Here is a 20,026-nt window from a genome sequence, read left to right as displayed (position 1 = left end):
ACTGCCCCTATGTACAAGAATATAACTATAATACTGCCCTTATGTACAAGAATATAACTACTATAATACTGCCCCTATGTACAAGAATATAACTATAATACTGCCCTTATGTACAAGAATATAACTACTATAATACTGCCCCTATGTACAAGAATATAACTATAATACTGCCCTTATGTACAAGAATATAACTACTATAATACTGCCCCCTATGTACAAGAATATAACTACTATAATACTGCCCCTATGTACAAGAATATAACTACTATAATACTACCCCTATGTACAAGAATATAACTACTATAATACTGCTTCCTATGTACAAGAATATAACTACTATAATACTGCCCCTATGTACAAGAATATAACTACTATAATACTGCCCTTATGTACAAGAATATAACTACTATAATACTGCCCCTATGTACAAGAATATAACTACTATAATACTGCCCCCTATGTACAAGAATATAACTACTATAATACTGCCCCTATGTACAAGAATATAACTATAATACTGCCCTTATGTACAAGAATATAACTACTATAATACTGCCCCTATGTACAAGAATATAACTATAATACTGCCCTTATGTACAAGAATATAACTACTATAATACTACCCCTATGTACAAGAATATAACTACTATAATACTGCTTCCTATGTACAAGAATATAACTACTATAATACTGCCCCTATGTACAAGAATATAACTACTATAATACTGCCCTTATGTACAAGAATATAACTACTATAATACTGCCCCTATGTACAAGAATATAACTACTATAATACTGCCCCCTATGTACAAGAATATAACTACTATAATACTGCCCCTATGTACAAGAATATAACTACTATAATACTACCCCTATGTACAAGAATATAACTACTATAATACTGCTTCCTATGTACAAGAATATAACTACTATAATACTGCCCCTATGTACAAGAATATAACTACTATAATACTGCCCTTATGTACAAGAATATAACTACTATAATACTGCCCCTATGTACAAGAATATAACTACTATAATACTGCCCCCTATGTACAAGAATATAACTACTATAATACTGCCCCTATGTACAAGAATATAACTATAATACTGCCCTTATGTACAAGAATATAACTACTATAATACTGCCCCTATGTACAAGAATATAACTACTATAATACTACCCCTATGTACAAGAATATAACTACTATAATACTGCCCCTATGTACAAGAATATAACTACTATAATACTACCCCTATGTACAAGAATATAACTACTATAATACTGCTCCTAAATAGAAGAATATAACTACTATAATACTGCTCCTATGTACAAGAATATAACTACTATAATACTACCCCTATGTACAAGAATATAACTACTATAATACTGCTCCCTATGTACAAGAATATAACTACTATAATACTGCCCCTATGTACAAGAATATAACTACTATAATACTGCTCCCTATGTACAAGAATATAACTACTATAATACTGCTCCTAAATAGAAGAATATAACTACTATAATACTGCCCCTATGTACAAGAATATAACTACTATAATACTGCTCCTATGTACAAGAATATAACTACTATAATACTGCCCCTATGTACAAGAATATAACTACTATAATACTGCTCCCTATGTACAAGAATATAACTACTATAATACTGCTCCTAAATAGAAGAATATAACTACTATAATACTGCCCCTATGTACAAGAATATAACTACTATAATACTGCTCCTATGTACAAGAATATAACTACTATAATACTGCCCCTATGTACAAGAATATAACTACTATAATACTGCCCCTATGTACAAGAATATAACTACTATAATACTGCTCCTAAATAGAAGAATATAACTATGTAATACTGATATAATACACTACTATGAGGCGGTATGTCTTTGCTGGCCCCGGTTTCTCCTCGTTGGATCAGGTGTAGATTCCTCGTGTGGTAAATGCAGTTTCATTGTTTCGGCTCCTTGTTCTCGGGTCATTACAATCCTCAGGACGCAGGGAGTCGTTTTCCTAGAAGCTTCAGGTCCCCGGTGTCTTTTCACCACGACATATGGGCACAGTTTCGAAAGCTTTTCCTTCTGAGGGATTTTTTATTTTCTCGTTAGCTTTCAGATCGGGGCTGTCATGTTACATTTGTCTACTTGGGCAGAAGTGACAAAGAAGGATGATGTGATGGGCTTCTCTCCCTACGGGGGATTGTCATTCCCTCACACTGGTTGAGAACAAGGGCGACGCTAGCTCTCATATCTGTATGAGAGAAGATATATGGCCGCCCCATCCGATCAGGGTTGTGCTCTTTTGTTATTATTGGGGGGTCTCATTATTACCAGACATTAGAGCTCACATTATAATTTGGCCGTTCGCTCGAATTTGGCCCTGAAATTCCATTTCCATTGATTGTGTCTTATTATGTTCTCATGGTCTATCGAGAACCTGGAGCACAAGAAAGACAGAGTGAAACAATCTATATCTTACCTTCACATTACTTGTTCCTCTACTTCAGAACTTGGCACTGCTAAGGATTGCGGGGAGTATTCAGAATTGGTGATGAGTCGATCATTTGGCATTAAAATTTGCAGGTTTCCCCAAAATTTGATTTGTAGTGAATAAATTCTCTGCACATTGCATACTCCTTATTATCCTCTGGGATCTCTCCATATCACACAGCATAATGAATGTAAGACTTAAAAAAAATAATACCTCATCGCTCACCTCTCAGGCCATTAGCTGTCCAGTCTTTTTTCTTCTCTTCTCCGGCAACCGCCTGTTCCCTGTTAGATACCAGTTTCTTCTTTCTTCACCTTTCTGGCTTTCCCTTCTTCACTGCTTGATACTAGCCATCCGGTCTTTTCGTTTCTCACCTCTCCAGCTGTCCCCTGCTAGATGCCAGCCGTCCAGTCTTGTTCTTTCTTCACATCTTTGGCTGCCTCTTTTTCACTGCTAGATACCAGCCTTCCGGTCTTCTTCTTTCTTCACCTTTCCAGCTGCCCCTTGTTCACTGCTAGATACCAGCCTTCCGGTCTTCTTCTTTCTTCGTCTCTGTGAATGACCATTGTTCGCTGCTTGATGCGAACCTTCCGGTCTTCACCTCACCATCTGCCCCCTGTGCACTGCTTGATACCAGCCTTCCGGTCTTCTTCTTTCCTCACCTCTCCAGCTGTCCCCTGCTAGATGCCAGCCGTCCAGTCTTGTTCTTTCTTCACATCTTTGGCTGCCTCTTTTTCACTGCTAGATACCAGCCTTCCGGTCTTCTTCTTTCTTCACCTTTCCAGCTGCCCCTTGTTCACTGCTAGATACCAGCCTTCCGGTCTTCTTCTTTCTTCGTCTCTGTGAATGACCATTGTTCGCTGCTTGATGCGAACCATCCGGTCTTCACCTCACCATCTGCCCCCTGTGCACTGCTTGATACCAGCCTTCCGGTCTTCTTCTTTCCTCACCTCTCCAGCTGTCCCCTGCTAGATGCCAGCCGTCCAGTCTTGTTCTTTCTTCACGTCTCTGGCTGCCTCTTTTTCACTGCTAGATACCAGCCGTCCGGTCTTCTTTCTTCCCTTCTGCGAATGACCCTTGTTCGCTGTTTGTTACAAACCATCCGGTCTTCACCTCTCTATTCACCCCCTGTGCACTGCTAGATACCAGCCGTCCAGTCATCTTCTTTCTTCACCTTTCCGGCTGCCCCCTGTTTACTGCTAGATACCAGAAATCCAGTCTTCTTTCTGGCATTGCATGCTGCATTTCTGTCTTACCTATAGGCTAGGACTATTATCCCAATCAGTGCACTTTGTAAGGTCATGACCTCACAATGAGCAGAGACCACCAAGGCCTGTTCACTGCCCCAAGTCCTAAGAGATAGTGAAGAGGCCATAGATCCCGCAGAAAGTAGATTACCGGATGATGGCCAGTGAGCATTGGGGTGGCCAAAAAGGTGAGCGGTAAGGTGAGTATTTTTCTTATTTTTACTATTTACCAGCTGTAAATTGACAACCAAAAATGCGGTCAGTCCTTTTTTTTCTTTGCAAAGCTCAAATCTCAAAGTATTTGTATTCGCATAGAATTGCAAATTTCAGAAAAGTCAACTCAGATTCGATCTACCATAGATCGATCCACTCATCTCTGGTCAGAAGGTTAGAAGACTGCACATTTTATATACATTGGATTAAAGCAACACTAATAGCATTAATTTGACAGTCAACTCAACGTGGTCAAGAAGGCCCCACCACAGTTCACGCCCAAGTTTGGACTTTATTAACAACCTCTCCACTCTTTCTCTGATCTTCATAGGGAGACTTCTCACCTGCTATCGTCTTCTCTCTTAACTTTCTTCCAAATGTCATTCCTTTGGCCGACTGGAGATGGAGAAGATTATTTTGAGGACTACTGTTGTTTTCTGTTGGATATGGAGCCACCAAAGGATTCTCTGGTGGGACAATTCTTCCCAGAAACCTTTTGATAAAGCGATCTGGCAAAATGAAACTCTGAAAAATTGCCTCTTCACACCTTATTAAAATTGGCCAAAGTTTCTAAATTGTAGTAGTCCTCCTGTTTTTAGAAGGTTCCCTCTGATCCTAGGTTCTGTGTTTTCCACCATATTATAAAAATGGGTTCTTCTGTACAAGATGTAGGTGCTTTAAAATTAGGTAAAAATTGAAGAACATTTTTGAAAAATCTCAATAATACGAAAAGTCCATCAAGATTTCAAAGGGTAAATATCCTTTATTTCAAAGTACGATGTCAACAGTATACCATTGCCTTATCTACCTCCCCACCTCCCAGCTTCTACGAGCTGACGAAGTCTCCAGGGTTAAAAACATTTCACCTTCATTTCATACATAATTTATTACACACCTTACAAAAACATTTCGCTTCCTCTAATGTACATTTTATGTCTGAAGTTTAGTATACCATGAAATTAAGATGCCAGTGTAATATATGACAAGCAGAACAACAGACAACGCATATTGAACGCCAAAAAAAAAATCTATAGGCAATTTTTATTTTTCTTTTCATCTAAAACTAGCCTAAAATAAGGCAAAATAAAAGATTTATTTCTTGTAGATTACGGCACAGCTGATTGATTTTTTTATTATTATATATTTATTGTTAATTGCCCAATTTCACTTGAACTTAAAAAAATATGATTTTATTTCACAGCCACAAAATTAACAAAAACAAATTTGAAAATTATTTTATTGCTGGTTTTGATGGAATGACCACCCTAAAAATCTGTCCCCCAAAAAATAAAATTATATGCGTTGCCATAAAATAAACTGGGGATTTTTTGACTAGTTTATTCTTTTTTTAATATTTTTTGAAATATTAAATGTTTTTGGTGAAATTCATAATTATATATAGGTGTATATATATTTTTTAATCAATTCTACTTTTTTACATTTATTTCATTTTTTCACATTTTTTCTTTTTTTTTTTTTTACAATTAATCACATCACACTAAAATGTAAACCCTGTCGAGAAAGACGAGAGCGCACATACAAAAATGTTCAATTTTTTTTTCCGGAAACACAGGAAATTCACTATTCTAAAGTCTAAACCAACCAAGATTTTTTTAATTTTTTATTTTCAACTCAAACAACCAAGACTTTATAACCTAAGACACTTATTTGTGCAATTATGCCGTCAGACATATTAATTTTCCGTACAAAAAAAAAAAAATGTTTCACCAATTGAAAGAGCTTAAAAATCATTTGTTTGGTGTAAAATTAATATTGCAGAATTTTTAAAATTAAAAAAAAAAAAAATTCACAATGTTTATTTCCGTTTTATTTTTACAGACTGTAATACCTCTGGAAGCCTGCAGGTGTCGATGTAACATCTGCTGCCTGTGTTTGCTTGGTTAGAAAGCGAAAATGGGATTTTTTTTCTCTTTTTATACAGTTTTGATTACAAAATGTCATATCGTATATGTCTAGAAAACGATGTCGACTACGTAGCACTAGAAAATGTCCATGTCTGTGAAAGATGACCGCCGAGAAACGTAATTACACTGAATATTTATATTGAATATATATGTTTGTAAAAATGTAACAAGCCTGGGGGTGTGCATGTGGTATTACTGTAATACCTAAGGTTAAATAGTTTTTTTTTTTAACTTTTATTTTAAAAAACATAGAAAAAAACTGCAAATGAGACTTAGTTTTAGAAATATATGGCACAAGTATGTTAATAATATGGGTCATTTATTTAGTAAAATCTACAGAGTCGTAGAATGGCCTCTTTCCCGTAAGCTTAGGTTTATTTTTATTTTTAATTTTAACACGTCTAATATATTAGATAAAAGTTATAACAGGATAATTAAACTTTTGATTTCACTTTTTTTTTTTAGATACAAGTATTTTTTATATATTTTTTTACAACATGAGTAATCTACATATGCCCAACATCACGAGTCGTATTAAAAAAAAATGGTTTATTTTAATACGATGGCCGAGCGGTTTGAAAACAGCGGTGAGGATGGCAAACATTTCCAACTTTTTTGAAGAAGTCGAAAATGTTTTCACCAGCCGACGGTGAGACACAAGTCACCGTTATGATGGAAGGCATGTGAGGTCCAGAGAAGTTCTTACAAAATATCCATGTATTTTACAGACTCGTGACGTCATCATCGTCTAGAAGAAATTCCCGCCCCGATCTAACCTACCACGTCTATTTACAAAGATCGTTAAGATAAAAATTGGATGGATGGACGATGGACTCTATTTTTGTGCTTGTTGAGATGCACCCCAACTAATTCCTACCTTAAGAGAGCAGACGATTTATAGGCACTAATAAATATTTTGTAAAAAGATGACCCTTCTTCCAGATAAAATCCTCTCCACCACACTAAGTGAGTTTTTACTTTTACAACCTCACCACCGAGAGGGAAATGCCAGCAACCTACCGGATGGACCGATGAAGAACGTGAGGCGTTAAGGAGTTGACTACATGCTACATATAGAAATAATAATTGGCCATGTTGGTACTACAGCCAGGAGGCTCCGTCCCCACAGTCAATATACAAATGATCATGGTTGACCAAGTCTACCAAAAACAAAAAAAGTCTCCTTTTTGATGAACCCATCGATAAACCCAAGCATGTTAGCAAAGATAAGCCCTTAGATTACTCCCTCAACGACCCTATCTTTCAAATCCAGCTTCTTCTGTTTTGTGTGACCACTCGTGACACGGACAAGAATGAGCAATGGGCATGAGGTTGACCGATGTGACATAAAATCGACGGTCTTCTTGGCCCACAAGGCCACTTTAGTGTGGTATCCTGGGACTGCTTCAGTCTATAACGATAATCTACAAACCACAACACGTAAATCAAACAGTCACTTCTGTTTTGCTAGCTGTGCGGTACTGTTGGTGGTGTCCGGGAATATAATGCAGTTGTTCGACCGTGTTGTGCCTTCGTGAAGCAAAGGCTTGGCGTTTGGCAGCAGTTTGGTTCACACCCAACGTATTATATAAGTTATTTGAGGCACTGGGATGAGAGTGCATTTTTGTCATCCGGTAACGATCCAACACGGGAGTGGAAACAAAGACATCCGTTTGGGAAATGGCTCTTGACATAGACTTCTCTTGAAAGTCAGACCTCTTGAGGGTCATGGCCTTGTCTGGTGACAGTAGAGGATCTTGAGAGTGTAGCCGTTCGGCAGATAGAAGCTGCTCATCTGAAAGAATTCGATCATATGGCATGCCGTACCCTTCTTCCGGCATGTTCTTGTCCGGAGACAAGACTCGGTCCTGAGACATGGCCCGCACAGGTCTTCTCGGCCTCTCTCTATAGTTCGACTGATCCTGAGTCATTTTTATGACGTTTAGGGGAAGCGTCCCTCTAGCAGCCAGATCGGGAAGGTGCCGTCTTCTCATATAATATTCATCGGCTTCTTTGTCAGCTGTAAAAAAAGAAATAAAGACGATTAGACTCTACAATTCTTTTGAGCTTTCGATGATCATAGATCTTCAAATCTTTTGACCTTGGAAACAATGAGTCATTGAGATGTATTAAGGAGCTGGAATGGAGATGAAACCTGCAAGACACAATCTCAAAGGAGACACCAAAATGTATCAAAAATCCATTGAAAACCAAAATACATATAAAACACACCAGTGTGTGAGACCTTTTGTATATTATTGGTTGGACAGTTGGGTTGAGCTCCAAGGATGGCAGTGTGTACTCTATGTAGCCAATTCAGGTTGGGAAGTAAACCTGATTGGATGCCAGATCCCACCAGCCTGGAGATCCAGGGTGACCAAGATGCTGGTCAAGCCGTGAGCGTGCCTAATGTGAAATTTTGAGCCGATCCCTAAGCAATCTAGTGCCTTAACAACATCAGCCAACACCTTTTTATAACAAAAATAGTAGTAGGGGGGAAATTGGTGTAAGCGTAAAATACTATCTATCTGCATCATATATAAAACAAGAAATGCAGCAGCGTCCGTATGCATTTACACCTGTTCACACTTACTTTTATTCTATTCAGAGATCAGTATTTTCCAGTGCACTCATGAAGGTGGTGATGGCCGCCATATTTGGCTGATCTCCTCCCATATGATTAAGGCTGTTGTTAATTAACGCTGGATTCTCACAACCCTCTGTATTTATAGCTTTTAGCTTGGGAAGGACATTTATGAAAAATGTTTGGTTCAAAGTCCCACCAGAAAGTGGGTGCCTTGTCAAGGCACATACTTTATAGTGGTGCATTCAAGTTTTTGAACCCTTCAGGATTTTCCATTTTGGAGTAAGTTTTACCTACATCAGATTTTCACACGAGTCATAAAAACAGATAAAGAACCAAATCAAACAAAAGGGTACAAATATTAGACTGTAATTATTTTTAATTGAGGAAAATGATCCAATGTCACTGTCATCCTCGTATCAACCATAGGAGCATAGCTTCTCTACGAACTCAAATCAGGGCCATAGAAAAAAGAGCTGACTCTCTCTACCTTTTGCTCAACGACCCCCAAATGATGCCAGGTCTGGCTGCCCCACTACTCCTACTGGCCCAAAATGGCGACAGATGTTGACAATTACTGTCATCCTTGTATTATTTGTCAGTGGGTGGGGAAGTTGGGGCCTGCCACAAAGCTCCCGTGATCCCTTTGCCGGTGATAAAGGAGCCTTTCCAGAGGATTGCTGTTGACATCGTTGGGCCTCTGGCCATCCCCAGCAGCTCTGGAAAATGGTTCAATCTTACTGTGGTAGACTATGCTACACAGTACCTGGAGGCAGTGTCTCTGTCCTCAATTAGGGCCAATAAGGTGGATGATGCCCTTTTGGCTATATGCTCTCTAGTAGGATTTCCAGGGAGATGATTACAGATCAGGAGACTCAGGTCATGTCTGGTTTATTGCAGGTCCTCTAAGAAAATGCAGGTGCAGCATGGGTATCAAGCTTGTATCACCTACAGACCAATGGTTTGTGTGAATGATTCAATGGTACTTTTAAGCAGATGTTTAAGATGCTGGTTGAGTCCCGTGGGTGCTAGTACCTCCCATACCTGCTCTTTGCTTACAGAGAGGCACCACAGGCCTCAACGGGGTTCTCTCCCTTCAAGCTCCTCTACTGGAGATGAGTCCGGAGTCCCTTTGGTAAGGGAATCCTGGGAAGGAAAACGTGTTACTCCTTAAGGGTTCGTCATCGAGTATTTCATGCGGTTTTGTAACAAAATGCAGCCATTGATGCTGCTAGTGCGTGAAAATATGTTGCAAGCCCAGACCAGCCAGAGGCTGTGGCATGACCGAAATGCCCGAGAGTAGGTGTACGAAGTGGGTTAGAAGGTTTGAGTCATAATCCCGATGACCCAGAACAAGTTTCAGGCCACCTGGGAAGATTCGTACCTTGTACACAGTGCCTCAATAACGTAAATTACATGGTCACTATTGACCAAATGAGGAAGAGGCAGAAGGTCTTCCATGTCAACATGATGAAAACTCATCAAGGCAAGAAAGCCTGTGCCCTTCCTGGGGGTAGCTACACTGACAAAGGAAAGAGTGAAATTCTTTTTGGATTTTTTAGCAGCTCCCCATGATGGTGGGTCAATTGAGGATGTGAAATTAAACCCACAGCTATCCAGAGGTCCCATCTATGGAACGTATTCCGGCCCTACTTGGCCAACCTTACTTGTGAACCAGAGAAGATGCAGCTAGCCATCCACCAGATGGACATAGGGAGTCACCCCCAAGTCCACCCACCTGCATACCGTGTCTCCCTAAAAATACAAAAGGACATCAAAAGGGAGATATCTAAAAGCTGCTCCTGGGGTGATACAAAAGTCCAGAAGTGCACTGGCCCTTGTGTGTAGTCCTGGTCCCGAGAAAGGGCAAGATGACTTTGTGGACTGTGATGGCATTTATTCTCCTGTAGTACACACAGAACCAATGTATGCCCAAAGCCACGCATCGATGAGCTGCTGGATCGCTCACCTTGTATCTGCTATTTAACCATCATGAACTTGAGTCTCAGGCTACTGGCAGATTCCCATGTCCAAGAAGGCTCAGGAAAAGTCCACCTTCATCACCCTATTTGGATTGTACGAATCCCTCATCATGCCTTTTGGCATGGGAAATGCTGATTACACCTTTCATTGATTGATTGGTCATCCAGCTGTTCGACGGACCTGATGGGTTTTCTGTTGCTTACTTCAATGAAATTGCTGTCATTAGTCCCACCTGGAAGGAGAACTTGGAGCACCCATCGCAGGTGCTCAGGTGGCTCCAGAATGCTGGTTTGACCATTAGACCAGGAAAGTGTGAGATAGGCATAATTGAGGTGCAGTATCTCGGTCACCGAATGGGTGGTGGAACCCTGAAGCCAGACCCAGAAGTTAGATGCTATCACACCCTGGCCTGCCACAAAGACCACCAAGCAGGTAATATCTTTCTTGGGGATGGCAGGGTACATTAGGACATTAATCTACAACTATACTGGCCCTTGCCAGTCTCTGACGAACCTCACAAAAGAGAAGCTGCCACAAACAGTCAACTGAATGGCTCAATTCTCAAAGCCGCCCTTGCCAGTTCCCCAGTTCAACAAGCCCGGACTTCACCCAGTTATTTGTAGTCCAGACTGACGCCAGTGTGTATGTCCTGTGTGCTGTGCTTAGCCAAGTAAACGGAGAGTGGGAAGAGCATTCGGTGATGTTCCTCGGCTGTAAGTTCTTTTCCCAGGAAGTGGCATTAGCCACTGTGGAGGAATGTCATGCCATAGTGTGGGCCCTGTGGAAGCTGTAGCCCTACTTGTACAGAAGCAACTTCACCAGAGTAACCAACTACAACCCTCTCAGCTGGCTGCACCTGGTGGCTGGCGACAATGGTAAATTACCACGGTGGATCTTGGCTCTATAGCAGTATGATTTTACCATTCAGCACAAGAAGGGCAATGAACATGGCAATGCTGATGGGTTGTCCGCTTCGGGAGATGGCCTTAGAAGATGGACGGAGGATGAGTCTCTTAAGCCATCTCTTGAAAGGGGACTTGTCACCCTGATATCAAGCATGGGAGTATGGTTTTGCTATGAACTGTGAACTAGGGCCATGAAAAGAAGAGCTCACACTTTCTTCCTCTCATTTGCTCAACAGCCTCCTGGGAAGCCAAGGGTCTATAATGTGGCCAAATCCTTTGAAGTGCTCAGTGCAAATATGAAACGAGCTGGTGCGGTGTTACTTTTCTGACCTTGTGTAATTAGGCTTTTCCTGACTTCAAAGCAACATCTCAGTCTTAGCAGAGCCATGTATCAGATGTAAATATAGCTTGTTTTTGTAACCGATGTAGGTTCTATAGATATAGGAGCCATATTTTCAGCATTGTGGCTCAATGTCGAACACACCACCTTCACTTGCATTGCTGTGCAGGCTGTGCATTAGCCCAGAATTAATATCGGCCAGATGGATAAAGTTGTATATGCCATGTCTCATATGTATAGAAAGCTGACATGATGATAGGAAATATGGTGTTAATATCTCCCGCCTGGGACCTCCAGGAGAGCAGATATACTTAAGATCGAGGATCTTGTAATTTTTGTTACCTGAGCCACATCTTATTCACCGGCTCCCATCTGAGGTCACCAGGAGAGGTAGGTGGGAGCGGCTGGTACCTAGTAAAAGAAAATTCTGGCCTGGAAGCCATGTTCAGTCCTGGGAGATACAGTTGCACTGCAGAATTCACTGTTCCCTCAATGATAGCAGCTGTCCTGACCCTGGTGCAGCAAAACAGACCAAATACTACTGACAACGTGTGTCATGGATGGCAGGAGGTTTTTATATTGTTTTTCATTTTGCAAACATAACGCGTCTCATGTAAACAAAAAAACTTGTTCTTTTTGGAGAGCAGTGACTCCTCCTTACAATCCTACCATGCATGCTATTGTTGTTCAATGTCCTCCTGATGGTGGACCCATGAAGATTACCATTATCTAAAGTGAGAGCGGCATTTAGTTGCTTAGAGGTTGCCTTGAGTTCCTTTGTGACCTCAAAGGCCTGCTTTGCTCTCTGAGTAATCTTTGCATGTCAACCACTCCTTGGTGTCATGCCGGCAGGTGGCGCATGTGATTCGTGGACCCACTGTGCCACAGGGATGGACCTGCTTAGGAAGGGGAATAGCTAAGCCGCTACCTGGTGTTCCCTGGGGTTCATTATGGTGAAGATAGACTGGGTAGCCGCCAAATATCACTCCTATGCAGGCACCAGTACTGCAGCTGGTGATCCCAGGGGTTGGGTTCGCTGACACAGGAAGACGTGACAGACATCACTGACCAGCAGGTAATAGAGACTGACAGACTGTACGGACTACTTGATTATTGAAGATAGGTTCTTGTTCATACATGCAGATAACAGGAAACTGTTCTGGAGCTTGCTGGATTAGGACACAGGACTGACCGCACTGGGACCAGGAGACCAGTTATAGCTACCGCAGATGCGGTTCCAGGATAAGGATACCGCTGAAACGGTCACAGGAGCACAGACAAACTATACTAGGTTAACAGGAACACAGGATACGGGAATAACTTTAACAAACAGATGAGAGACCTTGCAACATACAGTTGCACACACCAACCCCGCGTAGACTAAACTATAGGGGTTGCTCAGGCACCTCCATATTAGGGAGTGTACCTTATATACAAGATGCAAAAACCCAAACTACAAGATACAAAACCTAAAAGTCATTATCTCAGTAAGTTAGAATAATTAACAAACACCTGCAAAGGCTTCCTAAGCATTTATAAAGGTCCCTCAGTCTGTTTCAGTAGCTCCACAATCATGGGGAAGACTCCTGACTAGTGATAAGCGAGTGTACTCGTTGCTCGGGTTTTCCCGAGCACGCTCGGGTGGTCTCCGAGTATTTATGACTGCTCAGAGATTTAGTTTTCATCGCGGCAGCTGAATGATTTACAGCTACTAGCCAGGCTGAGTACATGTGGGGGTTGCCTGGTTGCTAGGGAATCCCCACATGTAATCAAGCAGGCTAGTAGCTGTAAATCATTCAGCTGCCGCAATTAAAACTAAATCTCCGAGCAGTCATAAATACTCGGAGACCACCCGAGCGTGCTCGGGAAAACCCGAGCAACGAGTACACTCGCTCATCACTACTCCTGACTTGACAGATGTCCAGAAGGCAGTCATTGACACACTCCACAAGGAGGGTAAGCCACAAATGTCATTGCTAAAGAAGCTGGCTGTTCACACAGTGCGGTATCCAAGCATATTAATGGAAAGTTGAGTGGAAGGAAAAAGTGTGGTAGAAAAAGGTGCACAAGCAACAGGGATAACCGCAGTCTTGAAAGGATTGTCAAGAAAAGGCCATTCAATAACTTGGGGGAGATTCACAAGGAGTGGACTGCTGCTGGAGTCATTGCTTCAAGAGCCACCACACACAGACGTATCCAGGACATGGGCTTCAAGTAAGCACATTTCTTGTGTCAGGCCACTTGTGACCAATAGACAATGCCAGAAGTGTCTTACCTGGCCAAGGAGAAAAAGAACTGGATTGTTGCTCAGTGGTCCAAGGTGTTGTTTTCAGATTAAAGTAAATTTTGCATTTCATTTGGAAATCAAGGTCCCAGAGTCCGGAGGAAGAGTGGAGAGGCCACAATCCAAGCTGCTGGAGGTCTGGTGTGAAGTCTCCACAATCAGTGATGGTTTGGGGAGCCATGTCATCTGCTGGTGTAGGTCCACTGTGTTCTATCAAAACCAAAGTCAGCGCAGCCGTCTACCAGGACGTTTTAGAGCACTTCATGCTTCCCTCTGCAGTCAAGCTTTATGGAGATGGAAATGTCATTCTCCAGCAGGACTTGGCCCCTGTCCAAAAGTACCAATACCTGGTGTAAAAACAACACTATCACTGGGCTTGATTGGCAGCAAACTCGCCTGACCATAACACCATAGAGAATCTATGGATATTGTCAGGAGGAAGATGAGAGACACCAGACCCAACAATGCAGACGAGCTGAAGGCTGCTATCAAAGCAACCTGGGCTTCCATAACCCCTCAGCAGTGCCACAGGCTGATCGCCTCCATGCCACGCCGGATTGATGCAGTAATTGATACAAAAGGAGCCCCGACCAAGTACTGAGTGCGTTTACTGAACATACATTTCAGTAGGACAACATTCCGGATTTTACAATCATTTTTTCAAGCTGGTGTTATAAAGTATTCTAATTTACTGAGATAATGACTTTTCGGTTCTCATTGGCTGTAAGCCATAATCATCAACATTAACAGAAATAAACACGTGAAATAGATCACTCTGTGTGTAATGACCCTATGTAATATATGAGATTCACTTTTTGTATTGAAGAACTGAAATTAATTCACTTTTTAATGATATTCTAATTTTATGAGAAGCATCTGTATCTATCTATTATCTATCTATCATTGATCTATTATCTATCATTGATCTATTATCTGTCTATCATCTATCTATTATCTATTTATCTATCTATCATCAATCTATTATCTATCTATCTATTATCTATCTGTTATCTATCTATTATCTATCTATTATCTATCTGTCTATCTATGTATCGGTTTTCTCCTATCGCAGAATGTATAATGCAGAAAGATCTGGCACGTTGGACCCACCATTGTCACCTCATTAAAGGGGTGCACAAACTATCTTACTTAACTTGCTGATTAATGGGCGTCTGACTGCTGGGATCGATTCCCTGAAATGACCAGTTACAATGGAGTAGCCAAGAGCAGCGCTCATCAGTCTCTGGCAGTCCCATGTTGTTGTCTGAGCAGTCAGAACCCAACGATCTTCTCAACATTTGCCTTTGCCTTTTTTAAGTCCTGACCTTGGGTCCACCAACTGATGCCAATTTGCATAATCTCCGCTATTTTAATTCCTTTTTCCTATAAATAACATGTTCGCTCTTCGTTTCCATGGATTGAACATTGTGATGAATATTGAAAAACCCAAGACTGCCCCTTTAATTAAAGCCTGTTGTGTTAACCCCGGCCTTGCCCTTCCTTGACATCCCCTGATCTGCCACCAAGTGATTTATGTTCTCGCCAGTCAGAGATAAAATGTTAATAAATATTCACCGAAGCTCCGGGAACGGATTATACATTTCTGTTTTTGTCTTTCCGAGAAAAATATTGTTTTATATGCAGAAGAAATTATCCGGAGTATTTAGGAAATCCTTCCCGGTTGAGTCCGGTGGTCTCTCCGGCCCGTTCTATAATGCCGGGCTTCATATCCGTCATGGAAATGGAGTGGTCTGCTCCATCCATTCATACATATGCAGAGGAGGCCTTCAGCCCCCGGAGCTGACATTGATGAATTCTGCTCTTCCACAACAGTCCTGTGTTCTCCGCAGATTGGGTGTGTCACCACAAAATAAGCAATTTGTTTCTTTGCTAAACTGGTTGCTCGGTAAATTATGGCTTCTCATCTGCCGGCGGTTGGAGGAGAAGGGGGGCACTGTAAAAACCCTGAAGTGACAGTGAAAACCAATTAATCTAAAAAAAACGTAAATCTGCAAATCCAGGAATTTGTTTTAGGAAGTGAGAAATATTAATTTGCATTCTTCTGGCAGAACTAGGCCTCCCCTTCTTCCCGTGCTCCATGTTTGTGTCTACTGCCGCTTCAGGGGCTTTCGGAAGGGTCGTTAGCCACTGGGTAAAGTGACCGGACTCACGAGTTGCCTGTCCATTTCCCCTCTGGTGTCATTCCTGCCTGTTTTTCCTAATACAAAAATGGGCAAGGATGACAGAGGAAGGGAGGAAGGTGCATCCGGCGGTGTCGCTGTTCTGTGCAAAACAAGCGGGAGAATAGCCGACTTTCATCTGTGATCTTTGGGTTGAAAAAGTGGCTCAACTTAGTGGTAGTATGGTCATAATCAGTGTCGTAACTTAGTGGTAGTATGATCATAGTGTCAGTGTCGTAACTTGGTGGTAGTATGGTCATAGTCAGTGACGTAACTTGGTGGTAGTATGGTCATAGTCAGTGTGGTAACTTGGTGGTAGTATGGTCATAGTCAGTGTCAGTGTTGTAACTTGGTGGTAGTATGGTCATAGTCAGTGTCGTAACTTGGTGGTAGTATGGTCATAGTCAGTGTCGTAACTTGGTGGTAGTATGGTCATAGTCAGTGTCATAACTTGGTGGTAGTATGGTCATAGTCAGTGTCGTAACTTGGTGGTAGTATGGTCATAGTCAGTGTCGTAACTTGGTGGCAGTATGGTCATAGTCAGTGTCGTAACTTGGTGGTAGTATGGTTATAGTCAGTGGTGTAGCTTGGCGGTGGTATGGTTGTAGTCAGTGAGTCAGTGATACAGCTTGGTGGTAGTATTGTCATCATCAGTACTGTAACTTGGGCATAGTATTGTTGTCATCAGTGACATAATGTGGTGGTAGCATGGTTATAGTTAGCGGTGTAACTTGCTATTATGGTCACAGTCCGTGGTGTAACTTGGTGGTGGTATGGTCATATTCAGTGGTGTAACTTGGTGGTAGTATAGTCATAGTCAGTGGTGTAGCTTGGTGATAGTTTTGTCATGATCAGTACTGTAACTTCGGTGTAGTATGGTCATAGTCAGTGGTGTAACTTGGCGGCAGTATGGTCAAAGTCAGTGGTGTAACTTGGTGGTAGTATGGTCATAGTCGGTGTCGTAACTTGGTAGTAGTATGGTCATAGTCAGTGATGTAACTTGGTGGTAGTATGATAGTAGTCAGTGATATAACTTGGTGGTAGCATGGTCATAGTCAGTGTTGTAACTTGGTGGTAGTATGGTCATAGTCATTGTTGCAACTTGGTGCTAGAATGATTATAGTCCGTGGTGTAAGTTGTTGGTATTATGGTCATAGTCAGTGTCATTAGTGGTGTAACTCGATGGTTGTATGGTCATAGTAAGTAGAGTAACTTGGTGGTAGTATGGTCATAGTCAGTGTTGTAGCTTGGTGGTAGTATCGTTATCATCAGTACTGTAACTTGGGCATAGTATGAACATAGTCAGTGGTGTAACTCGTGGCACTATGGTCATAGTCAGTGCCATAACATCGTGGTCGTACGGTTGTTGTCAGTGCCACAATGTGGTGGTAGTGTGGTTGTAGTCAGTGGTGTAACTCGCTATTATGGTCATAGTCAGAGGTGTGACTTGCTATTATGGTCACAGTCAGTGGTGTAACTTGGTGGTAGTATGGTCATAGTCAGTGGTGTATCTTGGTGGTAGTATGGTCATAGTTATTGTCATAAATTGGTGGTAGTATGGTCATAGTCAGGGGTGTAACTTGGTGGTAGTATGATAGTAGTCAGTGGTCTAACTTGGTGGTAGTATGGTCATAGTGAGTGTCAACTTGGTGGTAGTCTGGTCATAGTCATTGGTGTAACTTGGTGGTAGTATGGTTATAGTCATTGGTGTAACGTGGTGGTATGGTCATAGTCAGTGTCATAACTTGGTGGGGTCATAGTCATTGGTGTAACTTGGTAGTAGTATAGTCATAGTAGTGTAATTTGGTGGTAGTATGATCATAGTCAGTGGTGTAACTTGGTGGAAGTATGGTCATAGTCGTAGTGTAGCTTGGTGGTAGTATGGTCATAGTCATTGTCGTAAATTGGTGGTAGTATGGTCATAGTTGAGGGTGTAACTTGGTGGTAGTATGATAGTAGTCAGTGGTCTAACTTGGTGGTAGTATTGTCATAGTCAGTGTCATAACTTGGTGGTAGTTTGGTCATAGTCAGTGGTGTAACTTGGTGGTAGTATAGTCCTAGTCAGTGGTATTATTTGGTAGTAGTATAGTTATAGTCTGTGGTGTAACTTGGTAGTATAGTCATAGTGGTGTAACTTGGTGGTAGTATGGTCATAGTCAGTGGTGTAACTTGGTGGTAGTATGGTCATAGTCAGTGGTGTAACTTTGTGAAAGTATGGTTATAGTCGGTGTTGTAATTTGGTGGTAGCATGGTCATAGTTAGTGGGGAACCTTTGTGGTAGTATGGTCACAGTCAGTGTCATAACTTGGTGGTAGTATGGGCATAATTAGTGGTGAACCTTGGTAGCAGTATGATAGTAGTCAGTGGTGTAACTTGGTTGTAGTATGGTCATAGTCAGAGGTGTAACTTGGTGGTAGTATGATTGTAGTCAGTCATGTAACTTGGTGGTAGTATGGTCATACTCAGTGTCATAAATTGGTGGTAGTATGGTCATAGTGGTGAACCTTGGTGGCAGTATGATAGTCAGTGGTGTAACTTGGTAGTATAGTCATAGTGGTGTAACTTGGTGGTAGTATGGTCATAGTCAGTGGTGTAACTTGGTCTAGTATAGTCATAATGGTGTAATTTGGTGGTAGTATGGTCATATTCAGTGTCGTAACTTGATAGTAATATGATAATAGTCAGTGGTGTAACTTGGTGGAAGTATGGTCATAGTCGGTGTCATAATTTGGTGGTAGCATGGTCATAGTTAGTGGGGAACCTTGGTGGTAGTATGGTCATAGTCAGTGGTGTAACTTGGTGGTAGTATAATCATAGTGGTGTAACTTGGTGGTAGTATGGTCATAGTTAGTGGTGTAACTTGGTGGTAGTATGGTCATAGTCAGTCATGTAACTTGGTGGTAGTATGGTCATACTCAGTGTCATAACTTGGTGGCAGTATGGTCATAGTGGTGAACCTTGGTGGCAGTATGATAGTAGTCAGTGGTGTAACTTGGTAGTATAGTCATAGTGGTGTAACTTGGTGATAGTATGGTCTTAGTCAGTGGTGTAACTTGGTGGTAGTATGGTCATAGTCAGTGGTATAACTTGGTCTAGTATAGTCATAGTGGTGTAATTTGGTGGTAGTATGGTCATAGTCAGTGGTGTAACTTGGTCTAGTATAGTCATAGTGGTGTAATTTGGTGGTAGTATGGTCATATTCAGTGTCGTAACTTGGTAGTAATATGATCATAGTCAGTGGTGTAACTTGGTGGAAGTATGGTCATAGTCGGTGTCATAATTTGGTGGTAGCATGGTCATAGTTAGTGGGGAACCTTGGTGGTAGTATGGTCATAGTCAGTGGTGTAACTTGGTGGTAGTATAATCATAGTGGTGTAACTTGGTGGTAGCATGGTCATAGTCAGTGTCATAACTTGGTGGTAGTATGATCATAGTCGGTGTTGTAACTTGGTGGTAGTATGGTCATAGTTAGTGGTGAACCTTGGTAGCAATATGATAGTAGTCAGTGGTGTAACTTGGTTGTAGTATGGTCATAGTCAGTGGTGTAATTTGGTGGTAGTATGATAGTAGTCAGTCATGTAACTTGGTGGTAGTATGGTCATACTCAGTGTCATAACTTGGTGGTAGTATGGTCATAGTGGTGAACCTTGGTGGGAGTATGATAGTTGTCAATGGTGTAACTTGGTGGTAGTATGATAGTATTCAGTGGTGTAACTTGGAGGTAGTATGGTCATAGTCAGTCTCGTAACTTGGTGGTAGTAAGGCAATAGTCAGTGGTGTAAGTTGGTGGTAGTAAGGCAATTGTCAGTGGTGTAACTTGGTGGTAGTATCACAGTAGTCAGCCATGT

The 20,026-nt window shown here is 41.5% G+C and overlaps 1 protein-coding gene across 21 annotated transcripts in view; it reads right to left on the bottom strand.

The window, feature by feature from the left end:
* Nucleotides 1-6,292: 6,292 nt before the first annotated feature.
* The window catches only part of SHISA6 (shisa family member 6), a 312,442-nt gene continuing 298,708 nt past the window's right edge, over nt 6,293-20,026 (bottom strand). For all 21 annotated transcript variants that reach the window (XM_077254601.1, XM_077254585.1, XM_077254587.1 and 18 more), the window contains one exon: nt 6,293-7,922. In XM_077254601.1, coding sequence (XP_077110716.1) covers nt 7,348-7,922 — 575 coding nt within the window. In that variant the 3' untranslated portion in view covers nt 6,293-7,347. The remainder of the gene's footprint in view (nt 7,923-20,026) is intronic.

Source organism: Ranitomeya variabilis, chromosome 4, assembly GCF_051348905.1.
Source record: "Ranitomeya variabilis isolate aRanVar5 chromosome 4, aRanVar5.hap1, whole genome shotgun sequence".
NCBI classification, from domain to species: domain Eukaryota; kingdom Metazoa; phylum Chordata; class Amphibia; order Anura; family Dendrobatidae; genus Ranitomeya; species Ranitomeya variabilis.
Note: the sequence above shows the minus strand (reverse complement) of the source record. Positions and strands in the feature narration are given on the sequence as shown.